General features: G+C 38.5%; 1 protein-coding gene across 5 annotated transcripts in view; it reads left to right on the plus strand.

The window, feature by feature from the left end:
* CNTN6 (contactin 6) overlaps positions 1–14,637 on the plus strand; it is a 223,589-nt gene that overhangs the window by 181,808 nt on the left and 27,144 nt on the right. For all 5 annotated transcript variants that reach the window (XM_043518977.1, XM_043518978.1, XM_038411465.2 and 2 more), the window contains one exon: positions 6,348–6,475. In XM_043518977.1, the coding sequence (XP_043374912.1) occupies positions 6,348–6,475 (128 nt within the window). The remainder of the gene's footprint in view (positions 1–6,347; positions 6,476–14,637) is intronic.

Genomic DNA, 14,637 nt, shown 5'->3' on the forward strand with positions numbered 1-14,637 from the left:
GTTGGTCTTGGTGTTAAAAATCTATTGAAATGCCTGGGATTGTGCACACCAGTCTCAACTGTTGTTCCAGCCTGTCTGCAGACTCAGGCAGATGTTGCTGGGTTGATTATGATTGATTCACAGTTTAAAGCTTTTTATCACATCCCTGCGGATTAGAAAATTACTTCTCTCCCATCCCCAAAATGAAAGCAGAGATTCCATTCTAATCATATAATTCCAGTACTGTAGTCCCTAGTTATACGCCTAGAGTGCCTATTCCTTAAGTCAGACCTCTTTGTGCATGCAACTGTCAGACTTGTGCATTCACTTGTGCTAATTGTGCATACAAATTGGACACAACATTTCAGATCTAATGTTTAAACAATTCTCTCCCTCATTGTCCTAATTGCAGTAGATTTAAATCATCACCAATTTTTATAATTAACACACTGTGATTCTGCAGCCCTTAATAAGGAAAAAAGACCCATTGGCTACAGTAAAGACTGTAGGACTTGGACCATTGAGTCTGATTCATTACAGCGTTAGTCAAACTTTACACCTGTGTGACTAATGATTTCAATGGCATTAGACTGGTGGTGCACTGAAGTACAGCAATGGTGAAGCAGGGGTGCAAGTGTGTAAATAGGTAAAATGAATGACATAACAGTGCACAACTTGCCTTGAATAATTTATCAGGGTACACATTACCTCTGCCACAATTTAAAATCTAATGTGTTGACATCTGCTACCTCTTCCAGCTTTTATTTTCTATCAGCCTTGTTAAACACATATCATTCTTTCATGCTCTCAAGATCAAGAGAAATAGCTGTCAACAATCTTTTGTTCACAGGAGATATCACTTTGGGAGATGATTTGTTTCGCACAGTTAATTAAAAGTTGTACATATCGTCTCTGCTTTTACTTAGGTGAAGCTTGATTTCTTAAGCTTTTACTTTACTTTTAATGAACATTTTTGGTGCTGCTTAGGGTAATGAACACATAATTGCATCTTCTGCACAAAAGTGGCAAACCATTTTTATTACTGGAGACCATTAAGAAAATTTGGACTCAGCTGAAAATTTACAGAGTCCTTTTTATTTTCTTTTGTCGTGTGAAGTCATAGGCATCCAGAGCTAAGGATTCCAATTATAGAGATAGGAGTTTATATTATGTTTATCTCATAGATGAGGCAATAATTCTAGAAATAATGGATTAATTCAAGTCTGTAGTGGGTGTGTGTCTATTTTATGTGTTTATAAAGCAGAATTTTCATTTATTGCTTCATTTCCACACGGAATGGTCACCTATTTGTGTCATTCACCTACACTACAGTAGCACAGCTCAGACCCAGATTAAAATAGTAAGCATATGACTACCTTTAAGCCAGTGAGCCTTTCCATTGACTTCACTGAGACTAGTTCATGCTCAGAGTTAGGCACGCGCTCAAGTAACTTGCTGACATAGGGCCTCAAAGAGAAAACCAATTATATCTTTGAAAAGCTCATTGACCTCTTGTCTCATGACATCTCTTAATGGAGATGCTTTCAACTGATTCACCTTAACTTTTATTCATTTTGTCCTTTGACACGTGATAGTTTATTTGCTGGCAACTACTGACTTTCTTGGACGAGAAAATGTATCCCGTGGTTACTTGTGTTAGATCGAACTTTAAATATTAATGCACATTAGTATCTTGTTCAAGTACTTGGAATTACCTTGACTTTTGATGTAAACAAGAATTATTATTACCAAGCTTCATTCTGTCCAAACCTTGTGAAAAGTTAGTTTTATAGTAAGCATTTCACAAGGCAAAATGGGGTCACTTTTCACAGCTTCTTTTTTTGCTAATCATTTGCTGAGGGAGTTTGATCCAAAGCTAATTGAAGTAAGTGGAAAGATTCCCATTATCTTCAATGATCTTTGCATCAGGCCCACAATTTCACTATATAAAAAAAATACCAAAAAATACAAGAAACAAGTCAACCAGCCCAATCCCCTGAGTGAAATCCAAGATTTCACTCCCTTATTTTTCTGGATGTATTTAATTTTCTGCAATGCTCTGTATCCGCATCCTTCTCCAGAAACAAACTCACACTCTTTGTTTTAACTGCCTTTCCTTTTAACTAATTATGTGTTCATTACCCTTTGAAATAATTGTGCCTGTGTCCCCCATTTACTGCCAGCTTCCTAATTTTTAAGTAATGTGACTTCAAATTCTAAAACCACTAAAACTTCCATTAGCTTTTGTCACAGTTTCTCTTTGCTAACATATATTTTGTTCAGTAGAGAAAGCATGTCCAGTTTCAAACTGGCTGATTATTTAAATATTTGTGTATCAGCACCGATTGCCTAGGTCAAGGATTATCTGACCAACATCTGAGTGGACAGTGAGCAATCCTAATGGGTAAACAGTGTGTAGCCAAGATGTCATGCATAATATGCATTAATCATTGTGCTCAACCCCATGGAGGCCTAGATTTCTAGAAGAGAATATAGAAAAATATCTCAGTTTGCACAGCTACATTCAGAAAATGGACCATCAGCAGTAATCTCTCTCTCTCTCTCTCTGAGCTGGATTAACTTCATAAATTTGAGGAATTTTCCATTAGAGTGAGTTTCAAACTCCAGTCACTTTGGCAGAATGTGGTGTTGAATGTCTTAATAATGAAATCTTTACACCTTTTGCAGTACCTGTGAGAAGTCCCCATGTAATGTTCTGAAACACACTTTAATTAGAATAAAGGTTGGCAGGATGCTGAGGACTGTTTTGTAACATTGTGTGTGTATGGAACACATCTATTGTAAATGAATAGCAGTGCTTAATTTGTAATCAAAGAGGTCTCTGGGCTCAAGCAATTCGGTGCTGGGAGTCAAGCAATTTTTTATATTCGTAAATGATGCAGCAAGCCCATAGGTGCCAGGGCTATGCACTGCCAAGGCTAGAGGTGCTGGGGATTAGCCCTGCCACAAATTAAGCACTGATGAATAGACCCGAGTATAAGTGTCAGTGTATTCTAGAATTCCCTATCAGATTGCTTTACACAGCTTTGGCAGTACAAAGGGAATGTAAAATGGCCTTATATAGGGGAATGCCGTGGCATGGGGTATGCTCTGCTTATGCAGAGGTGGTGTAGCTAGATCTACACCATATGCTCCTCATACCACCTCCTCACAACACAATGTGCTCTGTTGCTACGTGCTCACATAATGGTGTTTGGGGGCCATTATTACAACCTAGCGTGATTTAGAAGAGCTGCAAATTACACCAGGAGCTGAATTGAACTCTGCTGACCTACAAGTGGGGTAACAGAAAGCCACCTTTGACTTCCCAATCCCTGATATACAAAGTGCTGAATAGCTCTGGTGCATGCAAAGATTCTATATATAGCCAAGCGGTTGATCTTTCTGTCAGTAGGTATTCATTTATATCTTTATTTAATTAGCTCGTATGCTCTTTAGACTATCTTTTTGTTTTGTATTTGCACAGCACCTAGCACAGTGGTCCATGACTGGAGCTCATAGGAGCTACCACAATACAAATAATAAATACATAATATCTGATTACTCTAAACTCTTGACCTCCTGCTCAGTCTGAGTTATAACTCAGGCATACAGTGTGTGACCATCTGGTGATCCACAGGTGAAACATTCTTTGATTTTCACTATACAGAATGAATAGTCTTTGCTTATTAGTCACCTCAATATATTTTATCACCCGTATTTTCTAATGGCTGTGCATCTGCAGCTGTGGCGTAGACCCATTTTAAATGCTAGAGAAGCTTGCAGCAGAGAGAATAAAAGTCTTGCCAATTTAGGGCCAAACTCTGTTGGCTTGTAAAACCTGAGGGATGTCATTTGACCCAGTTTGTAAGCGAAGACACGCAAGCTGTGCTGTAAAAAGACCCCATATTGCTTTTCACAAATGTCACATTTTCAAATACTTTGGCATAGAGGGGCAATCAAAATTACTGTATAAAATTACATTGTGTATAGGGAATAACAAGCAGATGCACAGAACATTGATTGGTTTTTCAAAGGGAATATTTTCTGTCCCTGGCTTTGCTGTGTATCAATGATTGTGTTGACATCCAAAGACTTGAGAGTGTAGTAATCTTTTCATCATTACTTACTATGGGCTAGTGTGGCCTGAGGCATAGTCCTGTATAATGGACAGTGCACAAACTGCAGCACCCCCTAGAGTAGCCCTGGGAAGAACACAGTCACAGTACCTCCCACAATGTCTTCCTCTTGTCAGGGACAGGAAAAAGGGGGAGGGAAGTGACTTACTGATCAGCACCAGAACCGAGGTGGGGAGAAGAATAGATGCCTGCTGTCTCACAGAGGGCAGCACTGGTGTTAAAGCCCCTGAGCTAATGTAAGATCCGAATGTAGCCATGTCTTTCTCCCCAGTATGGCTATACTCGGGCTAGTGACAACTTAGCAATAAATAAATTGGGTCATTCCTCTATCAGGCTTCCAAAAGGATTAGGTCCCATTTTAGCTACAAAGTTCCTCAGCATGACATGGGGAGATTAGGCTGATTTAGCATTATCCTTCTTTGTTCACTAGGTTGAGTATAGTATAATTTATGGATGGCATTTTCTAAAGCACTTATGTGATATAGGAGTGGGACTTGGACTCCTAATTCAGTTAGGGACCTTGGAAAATCCCTCCCGTCCCTGATTTCAGTGGAGTTGTGATCGATTTACACCAGCAGAGAATTTGGACCTCTTTTCTGCCTCCCACCCCCAAAAATTCACATTTTTAGGAGATGAACAGTGCGAGATAAACAACATGAACTGCTGATTCAGCAGTAGTGGCAGACAGAAAAGCCTTCCTCCTCCATACCCACACAGGGCTAACTTTTATACTCACAGCTGATCACCCAGCACACTAAACATAGGTGTGAGAGCTCCCTTTCATTGGACAGCTAGTTGAACACAGTCTTAATAATGTCTCTAGCTCCACGCAAATCAGACAGTGTGGTGATCATACAAGATGAATTAATTATTTGTACTTCATCAAAACTTGGGCCAGATTCTGTATTCAGTTACATAGAACGGCTCTCAACTACATAAAGTAAATGAGAATTGTAGCCATGTAACAGAGTAGAACATAGCGCATGGTATGTTATGCAGATAAACACAATGATATAAATATATGTAGGAATACAATTTTTATATGTTTAATGTATTTGATATTACCGCCAACTTCCTGTTGCACTCTAGTTGTTGTTCATTTGCTTTAATAGTTTAAATGTTAAATCATCTAAATTTATGTTGTTAACATTGAACACCCTGGCTGTGAGGCTTACATTTTTTTTAATGTAAAATGTGTTTTTATATCAGATTTATATCTTCCCCCGCCAGAAAATTCCCTCAGTTTTTATTTCCAGTATTTATTGCTCCATTTAACTCAGATTTGAAATTAATTTTCCCACTTCTGGATGGTTGCATATTGTGTGGATGTCTATAAAATGACACAGCAAAAGTCTAGTGTTATCTGTCCATATTCATCATCTGGGAGGTAACACAATGTTGAGTCCTTGCTCAAGCCCCCTAAAAGTTTAACTAGCAAGAACTTAGGCCAAAATGTGCATTTGATTATACTCTGAAATGCCATGTTGACTCAAAGAGGTAAAAATCAGTGAAAAATTTGAAACATAAAATGCAGGAATTCGAGTTTACATTGCTTGAGACCGTTCTGATATACCATCACTGCTTTCATCTGGCATCTGTTTCTCCAACTTTCTTTCCACATATCTCACCATTATCTTTGAGGTTCTCATAATATTAGTCAGTATAAACTAGTCAATACTCACAAATCAGTGCATAACTAAGCAAGGTAAAACATAGTCACTCATAAGGTGATTTCTTAGAGCAATATAACAAAGCTGTGTATTTTATGTTTTCATTGTCTGAGAGATGGTGTTTCAGGCTCTCATCTAGACTGGTAACAACTTTTCATAAAACTGACAAAATTACACAGGCTGTCAGTCCTCATGTTTCACATCATAAGCGGCTTACCATCTGGGGTCAGGGAAAAAATCCCCTCTAGAATAATATAGCATAATTAGCTGCATTATTGGGGTTTTATTTCTTCTTCTGAAACATCCAACATTGAACACAGAAGGACATAGAAAATTGGACTAGATGGATTGATGGTCAATTCCGGTTTGTCACTTTTATGTTCCTTATACGTTGACAGTTAATAGATGGAGGTGAAGAATATATTTAGTTTGCTGTAGGAAAGCATAATCATCATAATAGTATTTAAATATTAGCAATGCAATGCTACTTTTATTACAGATCCTGTATAGGAAGTTGGCACAATATCCTGTTAAGTTTATCTATCTGTATATTTTTTAGGATCTTTATGCTAGAGGATGGCAGTCTCAAGATATATAATATTACCAAAACAGATGCAGGAGTGTACACTTGTATAGCAATGAATCAATTTGGAATTGCCAGGAATTCAGGAACCCTGATTGTGAAAGGTATTTTATTGTCTTCATTTGTGCTTTATGAATATTGGAATTGTACATACATATTTGATGAAACATACCGGGATGTCAAAGATCATAATAATACTGTTATGATGCAGGGTTTCAACTAAATCTTTACACTGAAACAGAGCTACCAGATGGCTGCAGCAACTGTTAAAATGTCTGGCCTACCCACAGGTAGTGACTATGCTTTCGTATCATTCTTAGAGGATATTAACAACAAAGCCTTATTCTTTCACCGGGGCCCTCGGGGTTATCAATATCATTTTTAAATCAGTACTTCTAAGAAAAACATTGACAAAATAACAGAAATCTGGCAGTCGATTACTTATATCAAATATATAGCAGATATTATTTATTATTTGTATCGTAGTAGCGCTTAGGAGCCCTTGTCCTGGACCAAGACCCCATTGTGCTAGGTGCAGTACAAACACAGAACAAAAAGACAGTTCCTGCCACAAAGAGGTTGCAAGCTAAGTACCAGAAACTTGAAATATAGTGGCGGTGGGCCTCTGAACACCTTTCTGTTCTCCACTATGTACAATGGGTTGAACCAATGCTGCTCATTTATAGCTTACATTGGATCTCAGGCTACAAAAGATTATTTCTGCCACTGTAAATTAAGGAAAAGAGATTTAGTGAATTAATCTGGTAACTGGATTGTTTCATTATTTTTGTTTTTGTTTTAATGTTTTGTTCTATTTTAAAAAAGACTGGTTTAGAAGCTGAATAAAAATTTCACTCTAATAAAACACAGAATCGCTAAGAAGCTGCTTCCCTCTATTACAATTGTGGTTAAACACCTTGGCACATGACACTAAAACAACACAGAGCTGAAAGAGGAGTGGTCTCAGGCCCTTCAGAGAGTTTCCTATTCTTAATATTAAAATGCTCCCCGCCTACACACACACACACACACACTCCCAAAGAACACAAGGAGCAGTTGTGATATCTCCTACACTTCACTGCTGGTTACTTTCCTGAATTTTAACCACTTAACCTCCCAGATTCATATGTGTGATTTCACTACCTGCTCCAATAGCTAAAAATATTTGCTTCTTGAGGGAGTAATCTGAGCTCCCAGCTAATCAAAAATGTTCACATCACCAAGCAAGTCATTTTGGTGAAGGAAAAAAACACCTTCTCATTTTAATTTTTTATTTCAAACTGCATATTAGTTGAACTTCTAATCCTCTTCTTTGAAAGAAAGTCACTTTGTGAGACATCACTATGGACTTGTCCTAGTCAGGTTGCGTTCAACAAATCCAGTCTGAAGTGTTTTAAGAGAATGTGACTGAAGTAACCTGATGGGATATGTCAAAATGCACCCACCAGGGTAATATATGAAAAGAAGTTTTCCAGAATCTGAATGGTCATTGAAAGTGTTATGGAGTCAACATAGGTTTCAGAGTAGCAGCCGTGTTAGTCTGTATTCGCAAAAAGAAAATTTGTTAGTCTCTAAGGTGCCACAAGTACTCCTTTTCTTTTTGGAGTCAACATAGTAATTGCTGCTACCTATGAGCCATACCTGATTTTTTCTGAAGGGGCTGTTTACAGGTAATTGCCTACCTACAGGCCCACTGAGGGAAATTTTGAGGCTACGGTACATCATGTTCTCAGGGACCTGATGTTTTCCCATTTCACTTTATTTACACAGATGATACAGATATTTCGGGGACTCCCTGAGCTCAGGACCCCCATCAATTGCTCCTTCCCACCCTATCCTAAAGGATTTGTAAGAAAGAAAGGGACAGGTTTTTTTTAACTCTAAGTATCCAGATCTCTTTATATACCACATAGAATGCTTAGCCACAAAGGGTGGGAACCTTAACAGAATAAAAAACAAACAAGCTTTCATCATAGGGAAGGGTTACATTTACCCCTGTGCAGCATGCCAGGTCAACCTATGCACCTCTTACCTTATTAAAACAGGGTTCTAGGTTTGTATTGGAAGGGGGAATTTCACCCTACAGGAGAAGCTAAAAGTATTTTTAAGGGAAGATTGACCATTTTGTAGTTATAATATAACTTTTAGATTGTCAACTTAAATGTCTCTGACTTCCTATTGCTGTTCTGGGAAGCATGTTAAAATGTATTATGCTTGTATGACCTTTATCTCTCTGTTGTGAATGTGATACACTGACTAAGGCCTTGTCTACACTGGGACTTCATCTGCAAGCCCTGAATGCATCTGTGATTGACAATGGTGCATTTTACCTTTTCCTTTAATATCATTACTTTTTTTTTTAAACACAGGCAAATTGCACTGCATCAATGTAAATCATGTTTATATTAAGCATTTTCACTAGTGCAACTGCACTGAAGGCTGACATAGCAACGTAGACAAACCTAACTGTATCTTGTCCTCCATTTCATGGCTGAGCCTCCTAATTGTTAATAATGTACTCTTGCTAGCAGCTCATAAGGATACTTCCTTAGCTCAGTAGTAGGATGCTTGTGACTGGTGCTGAAGATTCTGGGTTCAATCCCTGCTGATCTGTGGATGGGTGAATCATTACATTAATGTAGCTGCCAACACAGGAAAAACTGGGGGAAATATCGTACTTCTCTTGCTGTTAATTAAGCATGATTGCAATCCTCAATATATATAATTGGTTTCTTATGAAAACATCCTGGTGACATTAACTGGTAACAATGAAAAGGTGGAGAAAAGTAAGTTAAAAACATGTAACTTTGAATTTAATTATCAGAGCTATGAGCAGAATACTCTCTCTGTTAGATAACATTAGAAATGATAGTAGTTATAAGAATGAAAGATTACCCAGCATAATTTGTGACTCAGCTTTTTTTCTGATTTGGCTAATTTTAAGTAACTTCACAATCATTTTCTCTAGCTTGCAGGCTTAACTTTCCTCCTTACCATACCACAGCTGGCTAACATAGTTTTCACATTCAAATTTTGGAAGTGCAGTTAGTACCAATGCGATGTGTAATTTGAGAAAATGTTACAGCACCGCTAGCAGTGAATAAAATGAGTCGTGTAGTGTTTGAGGAGCTCTTACTTCATGAGAGTTAGATACCATTGAACATACCGCCATATATACATCCTAATGGAACAGTATGCAAAAAATCACATTAAAAACAGCAACAAAATTATTTCATTTGGCATTTACAAAGTGTATTAAAAAAACAGAGTAATAACATGGTATAAAAATGATCTTGTTTGCAGGGAACATTTGTTTTTGTTTTCCCTCTGGAGAAGTTTTGGCTGTTCAATTATAGGGCTCATTGCTTCAGCATTATTTTAAACTGAAATGTCAGAACTTGGAAAAGCATATCTAATGTGCAAATTAAGTTTATTGCTGCTCATTGAGTTGTTTATTCTTTGTGATAGAAGTCTTTATTATACCTCAACACACAGCATCTTATCTATTGTTTGTCTCTGGAAAAAAAAACATTCTATGTAATACATCTCTGCAGTTACTAAGCAAGATGGATAGATAATGGGAAACCAAGAGTTTCTGAGAGCCATTTGAAAGGATCAGAGGTGGAGGCTGTAAACACAACTTCATAAAGGAAACAGCAAAGATCATACTAAGTGAGCAACTAGGCATGAGGCATGTCATGTGACATGGTCCAGCAAAAATTATGAACCCAAAGGAACACACACACACAAACCCTATATAATTCAAGTTTAAAAATATATTTGTGGAAAAATAAAAAGATGCCTGCCATTGAGCAGATTTGAGAAAGCAGGGCTCTTTTGCAGGTAATGGTTAACTGTGTAGTTATGGACTTTCTCAGTGTATAAATGGAAGCTTTTTGATATTCCAAAAGAGCAGATCTGTAGTGGGAAGCCCTAGTACTACACTTTCCAAACTGTTTGCCTATCCCTATGGATAAGTCCTATGGAATTCAATAGAAAATGACAAGTTGTCTATTGGATTAAGAATTCTATCTATACAATTCTATAACAGGGGTATTCCTGTCAAATGTTAGAATAGTGGTTTGTTCTCAGTCTCTTTGGGCCTGTGACTCAAATAATTGCCGGAAAAAATAGTCTTCCAGCTGACCTTACCCAACAATTCATTGTGGTCACAATTACATGGTTCTGGGAAGATAGCAATAAGCAGACACAGTGGAAGTTGGATGTACTGCAGACGTGGGTGCTAACTGCTTGAATGGGTATGGTTGGGGGGTTCCCCTTCTCCCTCTCCCTCTCTTTGTGCTTGCCTTTGCAATGCTAAGATCTGGAGTAGTGAACTGAGCACTGTGGTAGAATGGAAAGGGGAGAGGGAGAAACAAAGCTGTGGATTTGGAGGCAGTAGGAGGCAAAGCAGAAGGGAGGGAGAGATAAATTGCTCCTTCTTTGTGCTCAGGCTCCTAGCAGGTTTTTACAGATTTTGTTTTTCTTTCATATGTACATGTGACTCATCAGACCCCACCCAGTCACAGATATTGCTGGGTAGAAAACAGTTTTCCCATCCTGCATTTTTTTCAAGATTTCAAAACATTTTCCTACTCCACATTGTGACACATACAAATCACAAAAAAAATTTGCAAACTGGAAATTTGTTTAAAAAAAATCAGCTTAGGTCAATTATTGAAACATTTTGTTTTGATTTTGACCATTTTTAAACTATAGAATATCAGGGTTGGAAGGGACCTCAGGAGATCATCTAGTCTAACCCCCTGCTCAAAGCAGGGCCAATCCCTAATTTTTGCCCCAAATCACTAAATGGCCCCCTCAAGGATTGAACTCACAAGTCTGGGTTTATTAGCAGGCCAATGCTCAAACCACTGAGCTAATATTTCAAAATGAAAAGTCCTTTTGAAGCAGAAAACTGGCATTTTTTTATTCAGAAAATTTCAAGGATTCATTTTGGCAACTTTCCTTTCAAAATGTTTTTAGTTGAAAAAATTGTCAAAGCCAACCCTCTCTAATGAAAATGTTTAGATTTGGTGAATTGGCAGTTTCTGACTAAAAAAAATGTTGAAAAATCCCCAGCGCACTCTAGTCACCTAACTGAGGCTGGTGTTCCATGTATTGTGAAACTGTCCTAGACAATGGTTTAAAATTCAAGAGAAAGGATATCATTTTCTATCACATTCCATAGGTTTCTGAGTGATTTCTATGGAGCCCCATTTAATTTACACACAACCCTATTAGTTTAATTTCTAACTTTTTATATAACTTTCCTATAAAGCTAAATTGTTTTTACTAATAGTATTAGTATTCATAGAGTGCTATAACTTTACACATAGCTTTACAGAATAAGCAAAAGGTACCTGCTCCATTGATTTATCATCCAATACAGACGAGTAAGATTTGCAGGAGAACAGCTCAGGCACCAGGTGGTGTTCAAACATCCTAGAAGAGATTGACACAGCAAGATTTCTCAAAAAGAAAAGGAGTACTTGTGGCACCTTAGAGACTAACAAATTTATTAGAGCATAAGCTTTCGTGAGCTACAGCTCACTTCATCGGATGCATTTGGTGGAAAAAACAGAGGAGAGATTTATATACACACACACACACACACACACAGAGAACATGAAACAATGGGTTTATCATACACACTGTAAGGAGAGTGATCACTTAAGATAAGCCATCACCAACAGCAGGGGGGGAAAAGGAGGAAAACCTTTCATGGTGACAAGCAGGTAGGCTAATTCCAGCAGTTAACAAGAATATCAGAGGAACAGTGGGGGGTGGGGTGGGAGGGAGAAATACCATGGGGAAATAGTTTTACTTTGTGTAATGACTCATCCATTCCCAGTCTCTATTCAAGCCTAAGTTAATTGTATCCAGTTTGCTCCAACCCCTCAGACAGAGACAAACACCTACAAGATCAATATCATGCATTCCTACAACTACAATACCCACCTGCTGAAGTGAAGAAACAGATTGACAGAGCCAGAAGAGTACCCAGAAGTCACCTACTACAGGACAGGCCCAACAAAGAAAACAACAGAACGCCACTAGCCATCACCTTCAGCCCCCAACTAAAACCTCTCCAACGCATCATCAAGGATCTACAACCTATCCTGAAGGACGAGCCATCGCTCTCTCAGATCTTGGGAGACAGACCAGTCCTTGCTTACAGACAGCCCCCCAATCTGAAGCAAATACTCACCAGCAACCACACACCACACAACAGAACCACTAACCCAGGAACCTATCCTTGCAACAAAGCCCGTTGCCAACTCTGTCCACACATCTATTCAGGGGATACCATCATAGGGCCTAATCACATCAGCCACACTATCAGAAGCTCGTTCACCTGCGCATCTACCAATGTGATATATGCCATCATGTGCCAGCAATGCCCCTCTGCCATGTACATTGGCCAAACTGGACAGTCTCTACGTAAAAGAATGAATGGACACAAATCAAACGTCAAGAATTATAACATTCAAAAACCAGTTGGAGAACACTTCAATCTCTCTGGTCACTCGATCACAGACCTAAGAGTGGCTATACTTCAACAAAAAAGCTTCAAAAACAGACTCCAAGGAGAGACTGCTGAATTGGAATTAATTTGCAAACTGGATACAATTAACTTAGGCTTGAATAGAGACTGGGAATGGATGAGTCATTACACAAAGTAAAACTATTTCCCCATGGTATTTCTCCCTCCCACCCCACCCCCCACTGTTCCTCTGATATTCTTGTTAACTGCTGGAATTAGCCTACCTTGCTTGTCACCATGAAAGGTTTTCCTCCTTTCCCCCCCCCCCTGCTGCTGGTGATGGCTTATCTTAAGTGATCACTCTCCTTACAGTGTGTATGATAAACCCATTGTTTCATGTTCTCTGTGTGTGTGTATATAAATCTCTCCTCTGTTTTTTCCACCAAATGCATCCGATGAAGTGAGCTGTAGCTCACGAAAGCTTATGCTCTAATAAATTTGTTAGTCTCTAAGGTGCCACAAGTACTCCTTTTCTTATTTCCCCATGGTATTTCTCCCTCCCACCCCACCCCCCACTGTTCCTCTGATATTCTTGTTAACTGCTGGAATTAGCCTACCTTGCTTGTCACCATGAAAGGTTTTCCTCCTTTCCCCCCCCTGCTGCTGCTGATGGCTTATCTTAAGTGATCACTCTCCTTACAGTGTGTATGATAAACCCATTGTTTCATGTTCTCTGTGTGTGTGTATATAAATCTCTCCTCTGTTTTTTCCACCAAATGCATCCGATGAAGTGAGCTGTAGCTCACGAAAGCTTATGCTCTAATAAATTTGTTAGTCTCTAAGGTGCCACAAGTACTCCTTTTCTTTTTGCGAATACAGACTAACACGGCTGCTACTCTGAAACCTGTCAAGATTTTTAGAGTCAAACTCTCTTTGGGTGTTTTTCAGAGTTTGAGTATTTGTAGTCAATGGAGTCCTGCCAACAGAGAATTTGGCATTTGAATCCATGTGAAATGTAATGCACCTGCCACACTTGCTTCCAGACAGGGAAAATTTTCTCTATTCTACTGGTTAAAAAAAAAAATCTTTAATAGTGTCATGTCATGCCTTCACCTTTGGGCAAATCTTCAAAAAACCAAGTGATATGAAACTCTTCTGATCTTTAAAAGAAAGGGTTCTAAACAGCAATTAATTCATGCAATGGATACCAAGAAAAAGTCTGCTCTGTTTCAGCAATTGAGGTTCTTCAAAGACTCTTTTTCCTTTCCTTGCAATGTGTACATGTTAAAGAGAGAGTCCAGCAAAGAAAAGATTTTAGCACCACCTAATCTGTTTTAACAATACAAAGATCTTTCTTTGAATTCATTGGGAAGTGCCAGTTAAAGACTGAGGTGTAAACACTATAATTGGAGACCCAGTTTTATTTCAAAAGAAGGATCACAGAAAATGCAATATTCCGCCTCATTGCCACTTGACCGCTGTCTTGACAGTCCCAGAAATTGTAACTCAACTCTGTGAGGAAGTCACTTGAAGTTCAGGACTGTACAGAATGGTCCCACCTACATAGCACTCAGTGACTGCAATTGTTTTGGCAACCTGCTTAAAAGTGTGGTCTGAATAGCAAATTAATAAGAATTGAATCTTCCACCTTTAATAAATGAGAGATCCCTTTGAAGTCAGAGCCTCATATTGAATAAAATTCTCAAATACTTTGCCAATACACAGGGTTAATCCTGGCATGGGATAGACCTACTGAACTAATGCGGTCCCTGAAACCTC

This window comes from Dermochelys coriacea, chromosome 7 (assembly GCF_009764565.3).
Source record: "Dermochelys coriacea isolate rDerCor1 chromosome 7, rDerCor1.pri.v4, whole genome shotgun sequence".
Taxonomy (NCBI): Eukaryota; Metazoa; Chordata; order Testudines; family Dermochelyidae; genus Dermochelys; species Dermochelys coriacea.